Source organism: Varanus komodoensis, unplaced genomic scaffold (assembly GCF_004798865.1).
Source record: "Varanus komodoensis strain SLA01 unplaced genomic scaffold, ASM479886v1 scaffold7_3, whole genome shotgun sequence".
NCBI classification, from domain to species: Eukaryota; Metazoa; Chordata; class Lepidosauria; order Squamata; family Varanidae; genus Varanus; species Varanus komodoensis.
Genome location: NW_025336480.1, coordinates 16,495,856 through 16,516,125, shown reverse-complemented (window position 1 = coordinate 16,516,125; position 20,270 = coordinate 16,495,856). Strand labels below are relative to the sequence as shown.

The window sequence follows — 20,270 nt, the reverse complement described above, 5'->3', positions numbered from 1 at the left end:
GACTGTAGCATTGCTTCTTGACCTGGATTCCAAGCAGAGACTGATTGTAGGATGCAGCATGCTCACCACATCATTATAGTAGCTGAAAATACAAAAAGGTGGCCATTCTGGGTGGCAGCCATTCCTGCTGGACACACCAATGCAGGCCTAGCACAGAACTCATTTGTAACAGTTTCGAAACCTGAAATTCAGTATTTTGCACAAGTTAGTCTACAGAATGCATGTGGTACACACCTATGATTGTGTTATATGTCGCTTAAAATACCCATAATATAATAGCAATAGTTAAGCTGGAAGTGTTCCCAGACAAGATGTCTATTGTGCAATCACACAGCCAGGCAATGTTGTTTTCAATTTGGAGTCCTCCCACATTTTCCCACCACTCCTTCTCTCTTTTTTCCTCACCAGAAAAAAAAAAATCCATTGGGGAAGAAAAAGATAGAATAGCAACACAGTTTCCTGAAATGTTAATGCTAATTAGGGTCTAGGAAAGAAAGAATATGACTTTGGTATGAGGAATTCAAAAGAACAAAAGGACGTGCCTGTTAAAAGAATAGACAGTATATTTAATGTGACTCATACAGTCCTGTAGCTTGTCAGGACTGGCGCAGAGACTTTCTGCCTAAAACAGTTAAATGATCCTCTGCCCTCCTTCAGGTAACAGTTGGACTCAGTTGTTTCATAAATTAACACATCTTGTGTACAATATAATTTCCACTGCTGATGCAACAAGAAACACATAAACTGAGGCAAGTATTAATCAGCTTGCTCATGAAATAGAATGTACAGTACATGAGGTTCTTTGGACAGATAGACAAGGGACTCTTATTTGGCTAAGACAGTGATAGCATTTTGGCAATACAGCGCATTTTTATTTTTAGAAAAAAACATCAGTTCTAGATGGACACTGCTGAGGTTCCAGCGCCTTGGTGGAGATGCTCGTGCACTAAACCTGGGTTGGCAGCTGCCCATTGCCCGTTGAGTGCCTGATGCTCCCATTCCAGGTGGTGGCTCTGAAAGTGTAGGACCTTCCTCTCATAGATCCCTCTGTATAGAGTCTCTCTGGCTTGTTCTGGCAGCGGAAGAACATGAGGAACCCATTGCGGTAGTTCTTATTCATCCAGCCGTAGAGCAAGGGGTTAGCAAAAGTGGAGCACATGGCTACCACATGGAACACAGTGTAAATGAGTTTGTAGTCATGGAGGATGAGTACCAGATCTAGATCAACAGCGAGCTGGAAAACATGGAAAGGGAGCCAAGAGACGGCAAAAACCACCACCACCATGACCAGCATCTTTGTGGTCTTTCTCCTGCGACAGTGACTGTCGTTTCTAGAAGTGGGACTGATATGGCTCTTCAGCTTGAACCAAATCCTGATGTAGGCATAGCAGATAACAGAAAGAGGGAGAACATACTGCAAGAGCAGCATGGATAAGCTGTATATAGCAGCATCCCTGTTTTCAGAAGGCCATTTCTCAGTGCAGACTGCTATTCTGAGATTGATGGATGGAATTTCTTCATATCTGTACTCTCGGAAGATGGCCAATGGGCTGGCTAGGACAGCAGCGATTAGCCATGTAGTAGCTATGATGATGAAGCTGATCTTCCTGGATATCCTGCTGTCTAAGTGAAAAACAATGCATCTATACCTGTCCAGAGCAATCACAGTTAAGGTGAGGGTGGACACATGGACACTCAAAGCCTGAGCATAGGAGACCAGGTGACAAAGCACAGCCCCAAACTTCCACTCATCCAACAGAGTGTAGGTCAAGGTGAAGGGCAAACAGAGCGTGTCTACCATCAAGTCTGCCAGAGCCAAGTTAGCTATGAAGAAGTTGGTTACAGTCCTCATGGTTTTGTATCTCACAATCATGTAGATGACTAAGGAGTTGCCAATGAATCCCAGCAGGATGATTAGGGAGTAGGCTGCTATCAGTACAATCTGCACCCCCAAGATCTTGGTGCTGTCCATCATAATATCACTGGATTCTTGGAGTCCCTCATGAGGTGGGGCAAGGCCATTGGTGTGCCAGCCAAATGACAGCTTTTTATCCAGGAAGTGTTCTTCCGAGTTGATTGTGCCGTTGCCTTGATCAAGCAGCCCCATGATGATGGATTGCCTTGCCTTTGGTCTGATGGTTTCTATGACGCTCGCAGCTTTACCTGTGAACAGGGAAATAAGCAAGCACAATTTCTTTTCAAGGGATGGCATTTCAAGAAGGAGGGAAAAAGTGGAGTATTTCACATTACACTGACATATCCAAGTCAGTCTTTCAAACTTATACACTCCGTCCATAAGTTCCTATCCTAGGTTGAAATAGCAAATGGCAGGCATTATATGTTTGCCAGGGCAGGAGGGTGAGGGCATAGTTACATAGCCAGAGGGCATAGTTACCATATCCATTCTCAAAAAAACAAGTGTCGACCTAGCTAGACCCCTGTTTTATCTGCATGATCAAATTAATTAAAATCAAAGGCTAAAAGGCTGGGCCATACTAAATTCTTTTAAAATAATGACACAATTTGTTCATTTGTTTGTTTTGAAATTCCATCCATTTATTTACATGGGCTAAAAGGACCCCTCTAAATGCCATGCTGATGTAATTCCATCAACCAGATCTTCTATTTAACTATTAAAGGCTATCAGCCATTGGTCTACAGGCCGCCTCTTCTCCTGGGGTCTGGTGACCTTGGCTGTGCTTTACAGAATAATTAAATTTGAATGAAGGATGGGGAAGAATACAAATATATAAATATATAAAACAATACAGCCCTGAGAAGAAAATTGAATATGTGATAGTTTAGCCTGTGTGTGAGAGAGAGTGAGAGAGAGAGACTTACTTCCATACAGCCTTAGTAGGGTGGACTGCTGAGTCAAGCCTTCCTTGGGCTCCAGCACTCTGGCAGGGCCCCCCACCAACACTCTGATTTAGTGGGTGCTGAGCAGCTGAGTCCAGAAGCTGCCATAATGCACCAAATAGAGTGCTGACCTGGGGGGATTGTGAGGAATCTCTATGGTGCCCCCTGGCAAGCTTCTGGGAACCACCATTTTAATTTACCACCATGTCCTGAGAGTCCCTCTGTTGGGGAATTGTGGTAAAGTAAATGGTGCTGCCAGCCTCTGCAGGTGGCCCCATGCTTGAGCCCTATTGACGAAGAAAGGCCCACCACAGGACACTTGGCTGAAGGGAGTCTCAGACTTGAAAGTGGCCCTGTGCTGAGTAAGCAAGCCTAGGACTGAATTGCATAAAATATTCACAAGAAAAGAAGAGTCGAACCTAAACCCTTCAGCGCTACTTACTGTGGCTTACCGAAGCCCTGCTGCAGGCCCCTCAACTTAGAAATAGGAGACTTACATGCCCAGCAGGACAAAGTGGCTGACTTACTCATGGCTGTCATGTTGACAGACATCCAAACATTTTTTATTATTATTATTATTATAACATTTCTATGCTTTAAATATTGAAGAATGACTTAGCTGCAAGAAACCTTTTTTAATTAAAATGTTCGATATTACTTTCCACTTTAATCATTATTTCAAACACTGTATGCCTCTTTTCAGTTCAACAAAGATTTCCCTCCACATAATCTGATTCTCAGCCTTCCTCTTTCTCTTACTGCTGGGAGGAGTGATTGCCCTTCCCCCCACTTTACCATATCTCAGCTTGAAATCAACCCATGACGATGCTGTTATTAGACATAGTTGGGAAGAAAGACTTGGGCAAAATAGGATACAAGAGGATTTTGGCCATCTGGTGTAACCTGAGGCTAGGATCGTACTGCTAGTGGTGACAGAAGTCATGGGTCAGCATGAGGCAATCGCCTCAAGCAGTACATATGGGAAGGAGACAGCAAGCAGTTGGGGGACAGAGCCACAGCCTGCTGCCTTCAGCTGGGGACGGAGATGCTGTCCCTTTCTTCGTGCCAGAGGAAGTTGCCATTCCAGTCAGCATTTATACCTCGGACAGGAAGGGCTGATGTCTGATCTGCCTTGGGCAGCAAAATGTCTGGCTCTGGGCCTGGTTACATGCTTGAGTGAACTTCTCTGAAAAGGCAGATATGGACAAAGTTATGTTTCCTTCCTACTGCTAGGGACAGCGTCTCAGTTACAACTTCCATTAAACTTCATCTGAATGAATATCACCGATACGTCTTTACAACTGATCATTATCTCATCATGCAGCACATACATCCTCTTAGTGTTCCCTTCTGTTCTGACCATTTCATCAAATCTTGAAAAAAAGATATGAGGATCTGAAAATGGAATGGTTGTTCTTCTGCAGTTGTTTCCAGGCAACTGATGTTCTCTTCCAAAGAAAGTGTTACAAATTTCACATTAGTAAGTCTCCAAAATTGAACAGTCTTGGTGAAACAGTGGGGGAACTTTGCTATTGTGTACAATCCTCATTGGCTTGATTTCTACTGAATCTATCTTGAGTAGGAAGTCATTGTCTCTGTTATTTTGTGCAATGCACACAGTGGTTCCTTAAATAAATGTGGGGGTGGAGGAGGCAAAGTGATGGCAGGCCATATGGTGACAGAGGCTGGGGTTATTTTGCAACTTATAATAAATGACCCTGTGCTCATTTATTACTCAACAGAACAGAGTTCACAACACCTCTTGGGAACTACTGCAGTGCCTGACTCCTAATCCCTACCACTTGGAATACACAACAGTGAAAGAAAATGCCTGTTTTAGCTTGGTGTTAGCTGTTTCTTCCTCTTTCTCTGTAGCCTCCCTGTGTGCAGGCATGGAGGGACATTTACTAGTTCGTTGATCAGGGCTGGTGATCTTTACAGCAGTTATTCTGCGGTAGCCACAGACAAATTCTGTCTGTGCCAGGTTCTGGGGATAAAGACTGTCTCTTCCACTTCTTTACTGCTTCTCATAAAGCACACCTCTTTTGGCTCATTGCGCCTTCATCAGTAGGTGGCAAATTGACCCAAATTTTTGAGAAGAAGTCAACAGTAGCTCACAGCTCAAAAGTTGATGGGATATGGAATGAAAGATGAGCACAGCCTAGTTCCAGGTTTCAAATGTTCACACATTGTTCTGTGCATTTAAACACCCCACATTTACCAAGGGGTGCATCACCATGAGCCTTGGTAGGACTTCCTCTGCTCACTGCACCCCACTAACTCAGCCATACAGGCTACCTGCAAGCTTGGGTAAAGAAGCATACATTGCATGCCGAGGAAGAAGAGGATAGTTGAGTTCACCCCTGATTTCTCCACTCATGAAACAACTAATGGACATTGCAAATTAGGGCAGTGGAGAATTTTTTGATCTTCAGAACATTAAAGGTGCTAATGTTACCTGTTAGTAACTGATATTGCTAAAGGTACTTGCCAATGTCAAGAGAAGATATTGGTCAGTTCCATGAATGTAGTTTTTCATATGCAAGTTAAGCCTCGGTTGATAGTTTCCAGCTTTAAATCAATGAGGCGCAATAGACCCAGTTCGGCACTAGTCATGCACAGCTGTCACCTGCACCTGGCTGGGAGGCACCACCTTCTCCCACCTCAAGCAGAAACATCCAGACAGCTCAGACGGGCTCAGATGAGCACTGCGGTGCAGGTACGGCTGTTCATCATCGTCCACATCAGTAACCCATGCAGAGGTTCCTTCCGTTCACCTCTTGCTGGATCAAAGGGTATATGTCTACGTGCAGCACGTATGTTGAGATATGCACTCAAGCTGACATAACACAGCATGTCTGCTTTTAACCATTTGCTAGCTTGTCTGCACCACCATTTCATCCCGTTCTCTCATGTGCATTAAAATCATGCCAAATACTAAACCTGTTACGTAAGAACATTCCGTAGAAACAGTGATCTGGGGGAGGCTTGCATTATAGCTTCCCTTTCTCATTGTGTTTGGCTTCAGTGATCTGTCTGCTTCAAGCTGTCAGCAGTCATCATAAGCCAGTGCTGGACCGGAGCCTAGACTCAGCGATGGGCTGGATGAGAGCCCATCGGCTAGAGCTGGATTTTGGCAAGACTGTGTCCTGTGGGTAAGTGGTTCCTGAGACCGTGAGATAGGCTCATTGCCTGCACTGGGTGGGTTTGCATCCCCTTTGAAAAATTAGTTGCCCAGTCGGGATCCATCACTGTTGCTGGAGACCCAAGTGGCCAGCTGTGGCTGGCTTGCCAGCTACAGGGAGAGCTTGGGCACAGTGATAAAGGCACCTTAAGGCTGGTCCAAAAGCAGGAGCTAGTGCAGAATAAAACGGCACAGTTGCTGTCAGGAGCTGCCTCTTTTCAGCATGTACCTCCTTTGCTGAGGGAACTGCGCTGATTGCACCCATTGAATGCATCTTTATTTCATGCTGTCTTCCTCAACTGACCAGTCACAATTTTTACTGGTATTCTATTCTTTTATAGTCTTCTAATGTGGTGTTTTGTCCTCATATATTTTATTTTTCTCTGCTCCAGAATCTGTTTGTTTAATCTATAAAATGCTCAGTTACCTCCTTTCCCTTAAAGTAAATTGAATTATCTCCTCAATCTTTCCCTCACACCAAAGAGCAGCTGGTTGCAAAATAAACAAAACTACAGTTTTTAAAAGCTATCAATTAGTGGGCAGATGGAGACATAATTATTGTTAGGACCATTTGCAATATTAAGCAAACCTGCTTAATGGATTTTTAAAAAGGCTAATATTTCAGAATTAGTATACTTCAGAAATGAGGTGAAATGGAGCAGATAATAATAACAATACTGATCAAAGATTATTTGTGATGCTCTTGGACTGGTTAAGGCTATGCAGTGAAGTTCTTCCTAACAGAAAGCAAGTCACTAACATTAAACACATGCTGAAATTCACTGAGTTGCACAAACAGATTCACCATTTTTAAAGCCTCATCTAGGCTCACAGAATATATGGCACAATCTCTGGCCTTGAGCCCATTTTGTAAGAATGAAAACAACAGCTAAACAGACTCACTGACTGGCACAGACAGGAATAATTATTTGCAGTCTTGACCATGTTATATAATTGTGAAAGCTTCAAGGGACTATCACGGTTTTATGTGGTAATAAACACTTAGGGTGATTTAAAATGTCTGTTTCCCTCTGGGATAATACCTAGGTGATGTCATGGCCAAACCATTGAGGCGATGTCAGGCATGCTGGGCTAGTGCAGCAGATGCCATGTTGGGCCTTTATGGGGACCACTGGAATTCAGACTGCTGCTCAGTCGTGCCTTCTGGACGAAGCTGCCTTCTATGGAGCCAATACTGGCTCGGTATTGTGCGTGCAGTGGCTGACAGCAGCTTTCCAGCTAGAATGTTTGGCCCCCCTGCCTGAAACGCATTTAACCGAGGAGGCAAGGAATTGATTCCAGGAGCTTTCCACATGCAAAATCATCTCCTCCATCATTGAGCCATGTCTACCACATAAGGTTGTTGTAAGGGAAGAAATGAGATGATCTCATAGGTACTACTCTCAACTCCTTAGATTAGAAGAAGGGTAGGATACAAAGGCAGTGGGTGGCTCATAAAATGCAAATCTGTGAATGTCTCTACAATGGAAAGACATTTTGCAGAAAATCTTGACAGAATGACAAGTGCCTTGCCATCGCAAGGTAGTTTCATTATTTTCCTGGGGCAGATAATACATGATAGATAGGTAGGTAGGTAGGTAGGTAGGTAGATAGATAGATAGATAGATAGGCAGGGGGCAGGCAGGCAGAATTGTTGGGAAGAAAGATTTTACTTTAGGGCACAATCCTATGTGCATTTTGATGGGAAACAAACCGTACAATTTCCAGCACTTCCCAGCCAGCAAGTCAGGCTGTGGAATGCTGGGAATTGCAGGACTTCTTTCTGTGTGAATGTGCATGCATTGCGCCCTTAATCACTATGGAGGGATATTTATTTTATTTAGTTTCTTAATAAAAGATCATTCAGTCATGTGATTCCATAATTCAGATACATTACAGAAGTGACTTAGTGCCATAAAAACATTATAATGTTTTCATTGCATCTGGTTTGACATGCAGTATGTGAAGGAGTGCTTTCAGGTCATGGGATGAGATTTAAGCAGAACAGATTTAGTTAAAGCTGGAGAAGTACTTTGGAGGTGAATCAGCCTGAACTAATAGAACAGTTTGACAATACTTGATACTGACTAGAATGAGAGGGCAGGACAGTCACCCTAAGATACCAGATAAGGTTAGAAAGAAACCTTAGCTGTTCTTAGCTGTTCTGAGAAGCCTGTGAACAACACAGAAGAACATGCATTGCTGCTGGTGGTTCTGTGGCTCCAACTGAAATATTTGTAAGCATGATTGGCAGGTCCACTGTATGAGGTCAGGAGTTCTCTTGGGCATAAGGCAGGTTCTCTAAATGTGTACAGGATTGTGCCCGCAGTGAAAAGTTTCCTTCTCAACAGCTCATTTCCTCTGTGGAGTTACTCTGTTGCATAGAAAAGCAATATATGCTTCTCTATGCAACAGGTGTGCCCTAACCTGCAGTCCCACACACCCCAGATGCAGATTTACCAGAGATATTCATGGAGGGTCCTTCCTTCCTATGCCATTTGTAGCTTTAGGTACAGATGTACTTGCCTTCTTTCTGCTGCACTGAAGGTGCACAAGGGGAAACTGCAGTCAAAGCATGAGCATAGCAATACAAGGCAGCAGCCATGATTTATTATTTATTTATTTAAAACATTTCTATGCCGCCCCATTCGCCGAAGCCTCGGGGCGGCTCACAACATAAAATTAAAATATACAACATTCAAATATACAACAATGGTAGGTGATGGTAGGTGATAGCTAAGGCAGAATCTGGGAGAAGGAGAAGGAGAAAGGCGAGAAGTTAAATGTATTCTTTTTACCTCAGAAGAGGTTGAACACCACAACTTTTTCCAGAGAAGGGATCTCAACAATGAAGACAAATGGAAAGAGGCCAAGGGCCTAGGGTTAATGGATAAATTAAAAATCAGGAGGTCCAGAGGGTATACACCTGAGAGTTCTTAAAGAGATCAAGACATGAAATTGTTGCTGTTCTGAACACAATTGTGCAGCATCAATCAAACTGCCTTGTTACCAAAAGACTGAAAGGTTGCTAAAATGACATCAATTTTTAAAATGGAAGCTAGGAGGGTGGGGGGAGCCAGGAAATGACAAACCAATTTGCCTACTGTCTATCTCAAGCAAACTGGAAGAAAGCATTATTAAACATAAAAGACAGCAAATCATGCTGGAAAAAACCCATCATGACTGCTACACAGGGAAACCCTACCTCATCAGGAGTTCTTTGACAGTATTAACAAATATGTTTATCGGGTAATCTAGTAAACCTTCTTGGCTCTTTTCCATCTGCAGTAAACTTGAGTCAGGACTAGACATGGCCCCCTCTCAGAGGATCTAGTGGACCTCCCCAAACAACCTGAAATTGCCATCAACGCCTCCCCATAATTAGGGATGAAATTATCTGTTTCTATTCCAGCTGGTCATGCTACGAGCACCAACAGCATCTGGCTGCGTTACACTCTCTTGGGTCACAGCAACAGGAAGAATTAGTGCTTTTCTAGTTTTTCTTTTCCTACCCCATTATTTTTCTTTTTGTGTTATGCAGGGCCTGTCACTCTAGGAAGCTTTTTCAGTTTCAAAGATGGGTAGGCTTTACAATCTTTGCAGAAATTCTCCTCTCTCTATAACCATTTCAGGGGACTCAGCCTTACTTTACTATTATATATTATTTTATTTTAAATAAAATGAAACTAAGTCCCCCAAAGTCCCCTTAGTGAATGGAGTATTTGGGCACATTATTAGTGAGTCCATGCTGCTTCCACAAGTCGCCCTGAGGAATACGGGAGACTGAGCCCTCCCTTCTTTTCTGAAAGCAGATCCAGGGAAGAGCAAAAATGATGTTCAGACACGTGGCTCTTGGTGTTGAAAAAGAACTGCTTTTCATCCTCTGTCTCAGGTAAAGAGATGCATTCCTGTGAAAATAGCTTGCTCAGGATCAGAGGCTGATTTTCAATTCAAGCCTTTAGCCTGGAGCTCTCCAAATCAAAGCTGCTATTCTGGAGGCAGCAGTTTGGAACATTAATGATTTATGGTGTGGGTTGCTGAGCTTTCTGAGGAATGCTTTCTCCTGGCACTTCCCTGAGCCCCACGCCTCATGGCCTGTAGCCCAACATGCAAAAACATCGGCTTGGTCTTATCATTAACCTTGCCAAACCACTCTGAGAGGCTTTTTGAGCTGAAGAACAAGGTGAAAATGCTGCAAATTAAATAATAAATACATTGATTGGGGTAGCCACTCCATCATAATTGGTCTGCATCCCCTCTATTTCATGATTGTGATGGAATGGATTCTGTGCCATTCTTATGTCATAATAAAATGAATTGGGTGCTTCCATAGGGAGAGCTTCCAACAGCAATAATCCGAAGGCTCCATGCAGCAGAAGGAAAAGGAAGAGCAAGAAGATACTGCAGGTCCCAACACAGCAAAAATTACATCATATATATATGTATTTTCCTAAAAACAAGAATGATTAAATACTAAAATACGCATAAAACAATAAAATCTTGACTATACAATTACTGCTGTATTTACAATGAACACCATTCTAATACGACAAATAATCCTCAACAAGAGCTTAGCAAAATATCTAACAGATTCATCAAGACTTTCTGATCTTGAAGGTCAGTAGAGTAAAAATGGCCAGTTAGTGGCTGACGCAAGGAAGCACATCTTGCCAGCATGTGGCAAATCCATTCCACTCCTGAGCCTAAGAATTTAGCTATGTTCTGGCCAAGTATTTTACCTCTGCTGTGTCACTAGTAGGCAGGACAGGACATGATGTATAATCTCTTTTGGTTGGCCCTGACCACAGCGGCAAAGAAGCTGCTTCATAGGGACTTTGTGGAATCTGTCCTCCAGATATGCCAAGGGCATAGACTGAAAAAGCAAACTTGTAAATGCTTTCCATAACAGTGCATCTATAAGATTGAGTAAATCCTGTGAAATAAATTTATTTTTCTTAAAGAAGGAGTACCACAAGGAGAACTTTGAGCACCGGATCAGACCATTACACTTGGCATCACATTCAAGTTTTTGTTGTTGTTTTAAATGTCCTGTAATATATCCTTTATGTCCTGTAATATGGGCAAACAATAGATTTGCAGAATTGGAGGCATGTTTACCCACCAGTTCCCCTTTCAGTACTGACAATAGCAGGATTTAGCTAAATGGGCTTCCGGAAGACTGTCCAATTTCCCAAAACATTTTATCAATGACTGCTAAACTGTTACAGAAATTGAGGGAAATGCTGTCCCACATGGAAAGCGGGGTGCCCTGCAGGAGACCCAAGATTTTCCTCAAGAAACTACTTTGAATTATTTCCAGCTGGACAAGAGCTTTCTTGTTCCAGCTCCAGATTTCTAACTCATACAGCAGCTGAACAATCACCTTGCCCTGAAATATTTTAAGTGCAGGGACTATCAATTTGCACAAAAAAAAAATTCAGACAAATCCTCCTAAACAGTTGTTAAGGATGCTATAATAAGATGTACCTTCAAAGAAAGAAAATTCTTGAATGAAACATCCAAATATTCAAAGGGGGTCATTGTTTCATTTGTCCAGCATTAATTGTCCATCTGTGCTTGGCTCTGTTCCTACTGAAAATCACAACCTTTGTTTCATTACAGTTAATCCTCAACTTCTCCTTATAACAATAATCAGCCTCTCTAATCAACATTCTTCTAAACCCAATCTCGACAGAAGATAAGTGCCATGTAATCAGCATACAGTAAAATAGAGATTTTGAACCCGCTGAGTGAAGGAGGAAAAAAAATCCCTGTGACTTCATAGACTCGACTTTATCATGAATACAAAAATCAAATAAAAAGAGACCAACAGGCCTGCTTGATGCTTCTCTTTAGTGGACCAGGGCCAGGGAAAGAACCACGGTGGCCCACTCTCACCACAGCTGCAGTTTGATCCATAATTTGAGTAACTTTCTATCTACATCAGTCCTCTCGAGATTTCCCCATAGTCTGGATGTATCGATTCAGTCAGAGGCTGATGCAAGGTCAATAAACACAACATCAAGATGATTTTCATGTCTTATCAGTATGCTGCTGAATCAAGTCCTTCAATACATAAAAGTGGCCTACTGCACCTTGAGGAAGCCAGCCTGCTCTGGATGAAAAACGTTTATCATCTCTGCCCAATTTGTCAGTTTACCTGAGGGATTATATGTATATAGCTTGGAGGATTTATCCAGAAGGCTAATGCAGCCATAGTTGGCAGGCTCCTGCTTCCTACATTTTTATAAATTGGATGGATGATGCCTTGTTTCTAGTTTGAGGGAATGGCACAAGCATTGTTAACTACAGAAAACAATCTTAGGAGAGTAAAAGTCCATCAATAAGCATGCAGCTTAGATGCCTCAGGAAGTACCATATGCTCTCCATGGGCTTTTCCTTGGGTCAAGGAGCCAATCAACTCTCTACACTCTGAATTTGAAATCGTAGGCCACACTGGTAGGGTGTCTGGTTCCAGAGCCAGGTATTCAGAAGTTCACACACCTTTAATATTATCACAGATGGCTGAGAAGGGCTAAAAGGAAGTCTCCATTGCAATCTGTGTCAAGAAGTGTGGTGTAGTGGTTAAGAGCATGGGGCTGGGACTCAGAGGATCTGGGTTCTAGTCCCCGCTCAGCCATGGAGCCAACTGGGTGACTTTGAGCCAGTCACAGACTCTCAGCCCAGCCTACCTCACAGGGTTGTTGTTGTGGGGATAAGATGGAGGAGGAGAATGATGTAAGCTGCCTTGAACCCTTTGTAGGAAAAAGGCAGGATATAAATCGCAATATAAATAAATAAATAAAAATAAAAGAATAAAATCCATTTGTGTGCAAGCAGCTATTCTTCTCTTTGTTCCTAACAGACTTTTTTCCCAGTAAGAAAAGAAGACATTGAAGAAATGGTGGTTAACACAGGAAGACTACAAGCTGAAGACGGCATGAATGAGGCTATGTGATTGCACAGAGCCTAATTTCCAGGCCCACAGTGTTTTGAGGTGTCACTGGACTTGTGGGCTTTGCTATAACAATTGGATCAATTGTTTAGATCAATTGACTTAGTCTTTGGCCTCTGTGCCAGAACTTGCAGCAACAATGCCACACTTTTTAGGGAGGCCACATACAAGTTGCCAAAAAGAAAAGGAAATGCATCACCACAAAAGAGGATGCCAATGTTCATATGCTAATTCACCCACACAGAAGCAAATTCAGGGAAAAGGTCTACTGTAATTTAAACAGAGAGATGGTAAATCTCAGTCTGGTGAGGAACACGGTGACCAGGGAACTCTGTGTCTGCCTTTTCATTGTGCTGCCGGTGGCAAGATCCCCGTGCCTTCTTATTCTTCAGCAGAACGGGGCAGCCCGCCAGATAGAGAAGTGTCCTCTTTTACAGAGGATACCTGGCCATCTGACAGTTTATGTTTCAAGTTAGATCTATTTCCAGACACATGATTGCTCATAGATCTGAAATTCCAGCTTCTGCTCTGGTATTGGATAGGAGAGGGATTCAAAAAAAGCATCTTTTGTCCCCAGGTTCATCTTTGCATGCAAATATAATTCCCATATAAGTTCTACTTTTGAAATTACTGACCTATTGCAACAAGTAATACAAATTATGATACATATATAAGAACATAAATATTTTTCTTTTTTCTGCATTCAGTTTTTGCTGGCCAATAATAAAAGGATGTTTTGGGTGAAGTCAGTATCATCCAAAACTTTTCTCTGAATATAACATATTAATACTGAGAGCCAGTGTGGTGTAGTGGCTAAGAGTGTGGGACTGTGACTCAGGAGATCTGGGTTCTAGTCCCCGCTCAGCCATGGAGCCAACTGGGTGACTTTGGGCCAGTCACAGACTCTCAGCCCAACCTACTTTGCTGGGCTGTTGTTGTGCGGATAAAATTGAGAGGAAGCAAATAAAATTTATAAATTTAATACATAATAGATTTATATGTTATGTAAGCTGTTCTGAGTTCCTTGAGAGGAACAAGATAGGGTATAAATATAATAAATAAATAAATGCTTGGACATTGAGTCCATGTCCCAACTGTGTTGGACAGTTATGCATTACTATTTGGTGTCTTTTATGGAGCTCTGCGAATTGTTTACTAATGGGACCTTACCTGAAATCATGCCTGACTGGATTATTAATAGAATAATAGAAAGGGGTTGATAAATTAGGAAGAGCTATAGTGAGATGGAAAATAGTGAGATGGCTGAACTCAATGCTCTGCATGCTTTGGAGAATGATCCTAGGCATCCTACCCTCCATGTCCCTCCCATCTTCCCCTGGATGCCCATAATCCTCTGGGTTTGGGGGATTATGGACAGCCACATCAGAGAGCACCCTAAGGTATTACATGTTCCAATAATTGCCTTGCTGCTTCTATATGAAAAGCTTTGCTTATTCAATCAAAATAGATGAGCCTTAAATTGCTACTAAGTCCTCCCCCATTTCTCTCAAATTCGATATGTGCAGTGTGCAATTTCCCTTCCTTCCCCATTCTCTCAGTAATTACTTCAGATTCTTTCCGTGTTGTAACTAATCTGCCTCTGTTACTAAATTGTCATTATTACTATCACAGTTATTATGCTCCATTTCCACTTGCTTCACCCTCCTCCCTGGAGATACTGATAATATATCATCATCATGTCCTAGGAGTCCAGACAATAGCTTTCTTGAAGTCCTTTGTAATAGCAAACAAGTTCTGTAGAGGTTGTGGGGAGGGGGGATGTAGGGAATCATAAGAACAACTATCTAACGGGACACGTGTGGAGACAGCAATTACTACAGAACTTGGATCCTGACAACATGTTTTGTATGGGTTGAAATGGAAACGTACCAATGATTATCAAGAAAGGGCCAAGCAAGTGTCCGGCGGGGAGGTGTAATTCAATCCAGAATCCTAGGAAAGTTCAAGCAACAACAGAAAGGCCTACAATGCTCCTAGCATGTCCCAGCCAGAACAGAAAGGCAGTGTGGTTGGCTGAGACATACTGGGAGTTGCAAGTCTCTCTTCTGTCTAAACCTGCCTAGGATTACACCCGAACTCTCTTCGCTCCTGGACTTTTGCTTTTTACGTTGGATTATAAAGCAAATATTCTGAAGATAATGCATACTTTAAGGCAGGCTACAGGTTTGCAGGATCTGTTTTGCACCCCAAATTCCACTAACGAGCCAGGCACAAAAGACACGTATGTACTTAAAAGAAAGCTCACATTCTTCCCATACAAAAGTCAGCGGTACAACTGGTAGGGCAGGGCATGGGGGAGGTATCTGTCATTTTGTGCCTATTGTTCGCAATACTTAGAGGGAGAAATCCTAGCCAATCCACCAAAAGAGCTACCAGTAAATCCAGGTATGTTTCTCCTCAAAGACCACAGTGTTATCTGAACACTTGGGAAAAAGCCACACTGAATTCAAGGAGATTTATTTTTGAGTTGACATGCATAAGATGTCAAAGCTGTGATACTATACTATATTATGTTATACTGTATATTTATTAATGCTTTTACATACTACCCTTCTTCCAAAGTGCACATTATTAGAGGATAAGTGCCATTGAACTCAGTGAGATTTGCTTCTGAGTCAACATGCTCAGGATTGCACTGCAGAAATGTTTGGCACATAAAATAACTCGATTCTATTTCAGCCAGGTTCAAAGCCAGTGTGGTGCAGTGGTAAAGCATTAGACTGTGGCTTGGGAGATCCTGTTCTCATCTGCACTTGGCTGTGAAGCCCAGAGGGGGTTGTGGGCCAGTCACCAGCTCTCAACCTCCCCTCCTCACAGGGTTGTTGTCCTGAGGAGAAATGGAAATGAGCAGGAGGATTGTGTAAGCCATTTTGGGTTCGGCTGCAGGAAAAAATTGGGTATAAATAGATAAATAGACCAAGTTTTTCTCTCTGTATGGATTGATGGTGTTTGCAAGCCAGCTAGGGAACTTCCCAGAAAGTCTTTATTTGGAAGGTTTCAAAAGAAACAGTAAGGAAGATGGACTGATGAGCAGTAATTAAGTGAATAATTAAGTCCCCGGTGGCAAGGAAATCTAATGGCAGAAAAGAGCATTCTTGAGAATGATTCTTGATGGAAATTATTTGTTTTAGTCTGGGTTTTTAGTGCATCTGGCACCTGCACCCCACATGGCACTTGGGCGCATGCTGATCCCCTGTGCTGAATGTTTCCTGCTTGTCCAAATAGCAGATGAAGGGGTTGGTGAGACCAGGATGTGACACACATTTCAAACTGGGCTTGGCAAAGGCTGGCTGTGTATACCTTCACACCACCTTGAGCATCATTTCTGGTACTAGTTCTCATATCTAGTTTTCTGCTTAAATCGCTCTTCCGATTTTTGTTGTCCTGCTATTGGAGGTTGGGCATCATCATGGCTAGACTTTAGATGTGCGTCTACCCATTATGCATACACTCCAAAAATATAACATGGTGGTTTGCCATTGCCTTCCACATCACAGTGCTACGACCTATTAGAATGGGTTTCATCTCGCCTGCAGTTTTGCATGCTGAAGGCCCCCAACATCTCTGCCTTGTCTTGGGCTCCAGTCAGTTGCTGCCCAAGATCAGGTGGAATTTAGAGGTGATTTAATTCCTGAAGGCTCCACTACCCAAAAACATGGATCTTCCCAGGGGCTGGGTTATTCATCTCCACTCGAGCTTTTGCGTAGCTCAGGTATTTGTTGGTATACTGCTTACCATTGCCAGTGTATCAAGCTATCCGCTGGTTGTCTGTAATCTTGATCCAATGCATTCGTCATTTTTTGAACTTTGGGGTAAACTTCTGTCACCAAGAAGGAGAGAACCTATCTGAACACTGCACACTCTGATATGAAAAGCCTGCAAAATGCTGCCAGAAGGGGGCAGACACTTACATAATATGCTCAACCAAGTTGCTTTGTTGAAGATTAGAACAAAACAGTGTTTATTTTTCGCTTGAATCAGAAAGAAGGATACTTTGGTCCCTCTCCCCTGCATGCCCAGAAACCTGCCTTCCTGTCGCTCTGCCTTGTCAAGTGTCTGACTCAGGAGATGAACACATCAGTGGGATGCTAAAGCAAAGGGCAGAGACAAGATAGAAATGGGGAGTTCAGTGAGCTTTGTGCCACCTCTCAAACCCCGGGACACTTTCCATTCTCAGTGAGCTCAAGGTCCTGTGTTGGAAATGAAAACTGGATCTTCAGAATGATAGGCCAGAAAGGGGCCAAAGGAGAGATTGTTCCTTCCATTGAAGACCTGCTCTGTTCTGCTCACAGAAGCTCCCCATTTCAGCCCCTAGCGCCTCCAGGTAGGGCAGGAGAAACTCCTTCCTGAAACCCTGCAGAGCTTCAGCTGCCAGTCCATGTGGACCATACTGGGCTACATGGACAAAGAATCTGATTTGGTGTGTGGCCGCCTCCTATGTTCTTACCGCATTTCTAGTGGGCCTGATGGCCTGATGATGCAGAACTAAAGACTCCCATCTGAGCAAACCATTTCCTCCCCATTATGGACAGCCATCAGTATGCTTGGGGGGCACCTCTGGGGATAAGCATTGCAATCAAAGCATGTTGTTTCATGGAAATGGAGTTCAATGGGACTCCGCATTACATGTGTTCAGGACTGCAGCCAAACAGCTGCTCTCTGGAGGCATTTAGCATCTATTCCCAAACTGCCTAGAAAAGAAACGCCAGAAGGCGGGGGAGCAATGAATTAAGGATGCGCAGGACAAGTCCAAATTTGGCTAGCTTAACTACTAGCCCAATTGTACAGGGTCCTCTTTTTAAATCCATACCTAAACTGGACATAAGTGCTGACCATTGTCAGAAAGCAAACAAAATATATTTGGACCACTGCAATGATTTCTTTTCAGTCCTCCATGCAGAAGAATCTTTGTCACCCAGGACTGAAAGGAAGGAACAGGATAACAGGAGCACAGGTGACATATTGTGCATTCTGATGCTGGGCCTCCAAGAGTCATACAACCTCCTAGTTGCTACTTGGCAGCTGTGCAAGCAAATATCCACCAGAGACTGCCAAAAGCTGAAGAACTGACCCACTGGTTTAATTCTGCATGTGAAAGGCAGCCCAGAACTGAGCTTATCAAGGTGTGCCAATGATCACGGCAAGCGACAACTTTGCCCCACATTTCCTCTGGGGATAAAATCCCAGAAGAAGAGTGCTTCGGAGCAGTAGTTCACAGGCAGGAACTGACTCCAGGCAGTTGTACAAAAAGCTGTTTGGAAAACTGAATGAGAGTGGAATTCTGCAAGACTGTTATCCCATACTCTTGGGATTGATAGGAGCCAAGAATGGAAACCTCTCCTGCAACTTACTCTTTCCTCAGCGCTCTGCTTCCCAACCTCCAGGTTCCAGCCTCACCTCACTAATGTTCTAAAATTCCTAGCAGGAGTTCTGGCAGTGAATGCCTCTACCAGCAACACTTACAGCTGGTGATAGACCATCAAAGGTGACAGGACACATCATTTCTCACTGCATGGATGCTCACTCCCCTGCTGCCTTCCTGCATAGGTTTTGCAAATTCGTGTGATGCTTCCAAAACCTGTAAAACCTGTTTGACTGCTGATACTGGTGAAGCAAAAGGAACACAGAAAGCAGTGCTTCTCTCTTACCCCCTTCCACTCTCTTAAAAACTATTGCCTGTCACCAGCCTAAAATTAGCTGCAAAAGATGCTGTTTTACGAATGATGGCAGAAACGAGACATGCTAAATCTCAGCCACAGAGTGAAAAACAAGCTCTTCACATGCCACTTGTAAGTCTTCTGACAAATGAGAAAAGCACCCCCCTCCCCTAATTCTTGCTGGATAACGAATAAAAGAAAAGCCACTTACCCGAAGTTACTGCTTCATTGCTGTGCCTGACCCGTCTTTGTTTATGCCTTTCCACTCTTCTTCCACTGTCTGCAATCTTGTGGTGACAGAGATAAAAGCACTTTCTCAAAGTAACACTTTGAGAGAAAAGCCTCCCAAATTACAGAGTTGCCCTTGTCCCTGGCACCGGGCGCATTCTTGAAGGCAGAGTTGATGAGCCAGGCTTTGAATTCTGAAGGTGGCTGACAATCAGTTCCCTACCCCACAAAGCTGGATGCTCCGTTAGATACTGAGTGAGGCAAAGAGGGAGAGGGGAGCGTGTTTAGCGAATGGGAAGGCAGAGGGAGAGAGAGAGAGAACGGGAGAGGGAGAGGGAGAGAAAGAAGCGGGAGAGCCAACGCTTGCATTGGAGAGCCAACGCTTGCATTGTTTAGCCGCGGCAGGGCTCCTTACCTCGATGAAATGTCCTGTGATGACCATACTGGTTTCCCTCCCAGTGCAATACAGGTTCCAGGCAGTACAATGGGCACCGTCCTTGGGGCACCAGCCAGGGGTTCAGCTGATCAATGCGATGCCCGCCTGTGGCACTCGGCAGCGAGGTAGCCCTGGGCATATCCTTTTCTTGCTGCTGTGACTCATGTGCAATGATACAGTGTTTAAATAGTAGGGCTTATCCTTTCCTATGCATACCTGCAATAGCACGGTTAGGTCTGCTGCACTCACTTACTGTACGCACTTACCGCCAGAAAGTCTGTTGTTTGGGGTAGCCGTGGCGCTTGCATCTTGCAGCATTCTCAAAATAACTCGTTTCATTGCTTGGATTATTTCATGTTTGCACCATGCACTTCAGAGCCCCGTGGCCCCTTTGGGATATTATGCTATGGCTTTGATTCGCTGCACACTTACTGGGAAGAACTCTCATTGAACTAAGAGGACTTACATGCAAGTAGCTGTGCAAAGGGTTGGGCTGAAAGCGCAACGCCCTTTCGTCTTGGAATAACGCAGCTGCACGAATGATGCGAAGTGCCATATATACTCACCACCCCTCCCAAAGAAAGGCACAGAAGACCAAACTTGGATGTCTTATGAGCATCGAAGGGTTCCTGTCATAAAATTAGCAATAAAGAGATAAAATACCAGTCATATAATAATTCATTTACACACACACACACACACACACACACAGAGGACCATTCCATAATAAACTATAGAGGTGTTAACGGTCAATGCATTCTGATTCACTGACAATACAGCAGAAATCTCACTCTCAAAAAATGTACATGCACCTATATCCCTTCCTCACCATTTTCAGAGCTACATTATTGCAAGAGAATTTCTATGGATGGCACTTTTTTCCATTAGAGGCTCACTAAGGGCCTGATGAGGTTCAGCATCATGTCTGGC

General features: G+C 43.4%; 1 protein-coding gene across 1 annotated transcript; it reads right to left on the bottom strand.

The window, feature by feature from the left end:
- Nucleotides 1–590: 590 nt before the first annotated feature.
- On the bottom strand, nucleotides 591–19,161 carry LOC123035954 (neuropeptide Y receptor type 2-like). Its single transcript, XM_044454658.1, has 2 exons — nucleotides 18,888–19,161; nucleotides 591–2,163 (listed from the first exon to the last, which is right to left on the bottom strand). The coding sequence occupies exon 2, from the start codon at nucleotides 2,105–2,107 to the stop codon at nucleotides 947–949; it is 1,161 nt and encodes a 386-aa protein (XP_044310593.1). The 5' UTR covers nucleotides 2,108–2,163; nucleotides 18,888–19,161; the 3' UTR covers nucleotides 591–946.
- Between the last annotated feature and the right edge of the window lie 1,109 nt (nucleotides 19,162–20,270).

Coding starts and splice junctions, on each gene's coding strand:
- LOC123035954 (XM_044454658.1), bottom strand. CDS start 2,107: ATGGGGCTGCTTGATCAAGGCAACGGCACAATCAACTCGGAAGAACAC.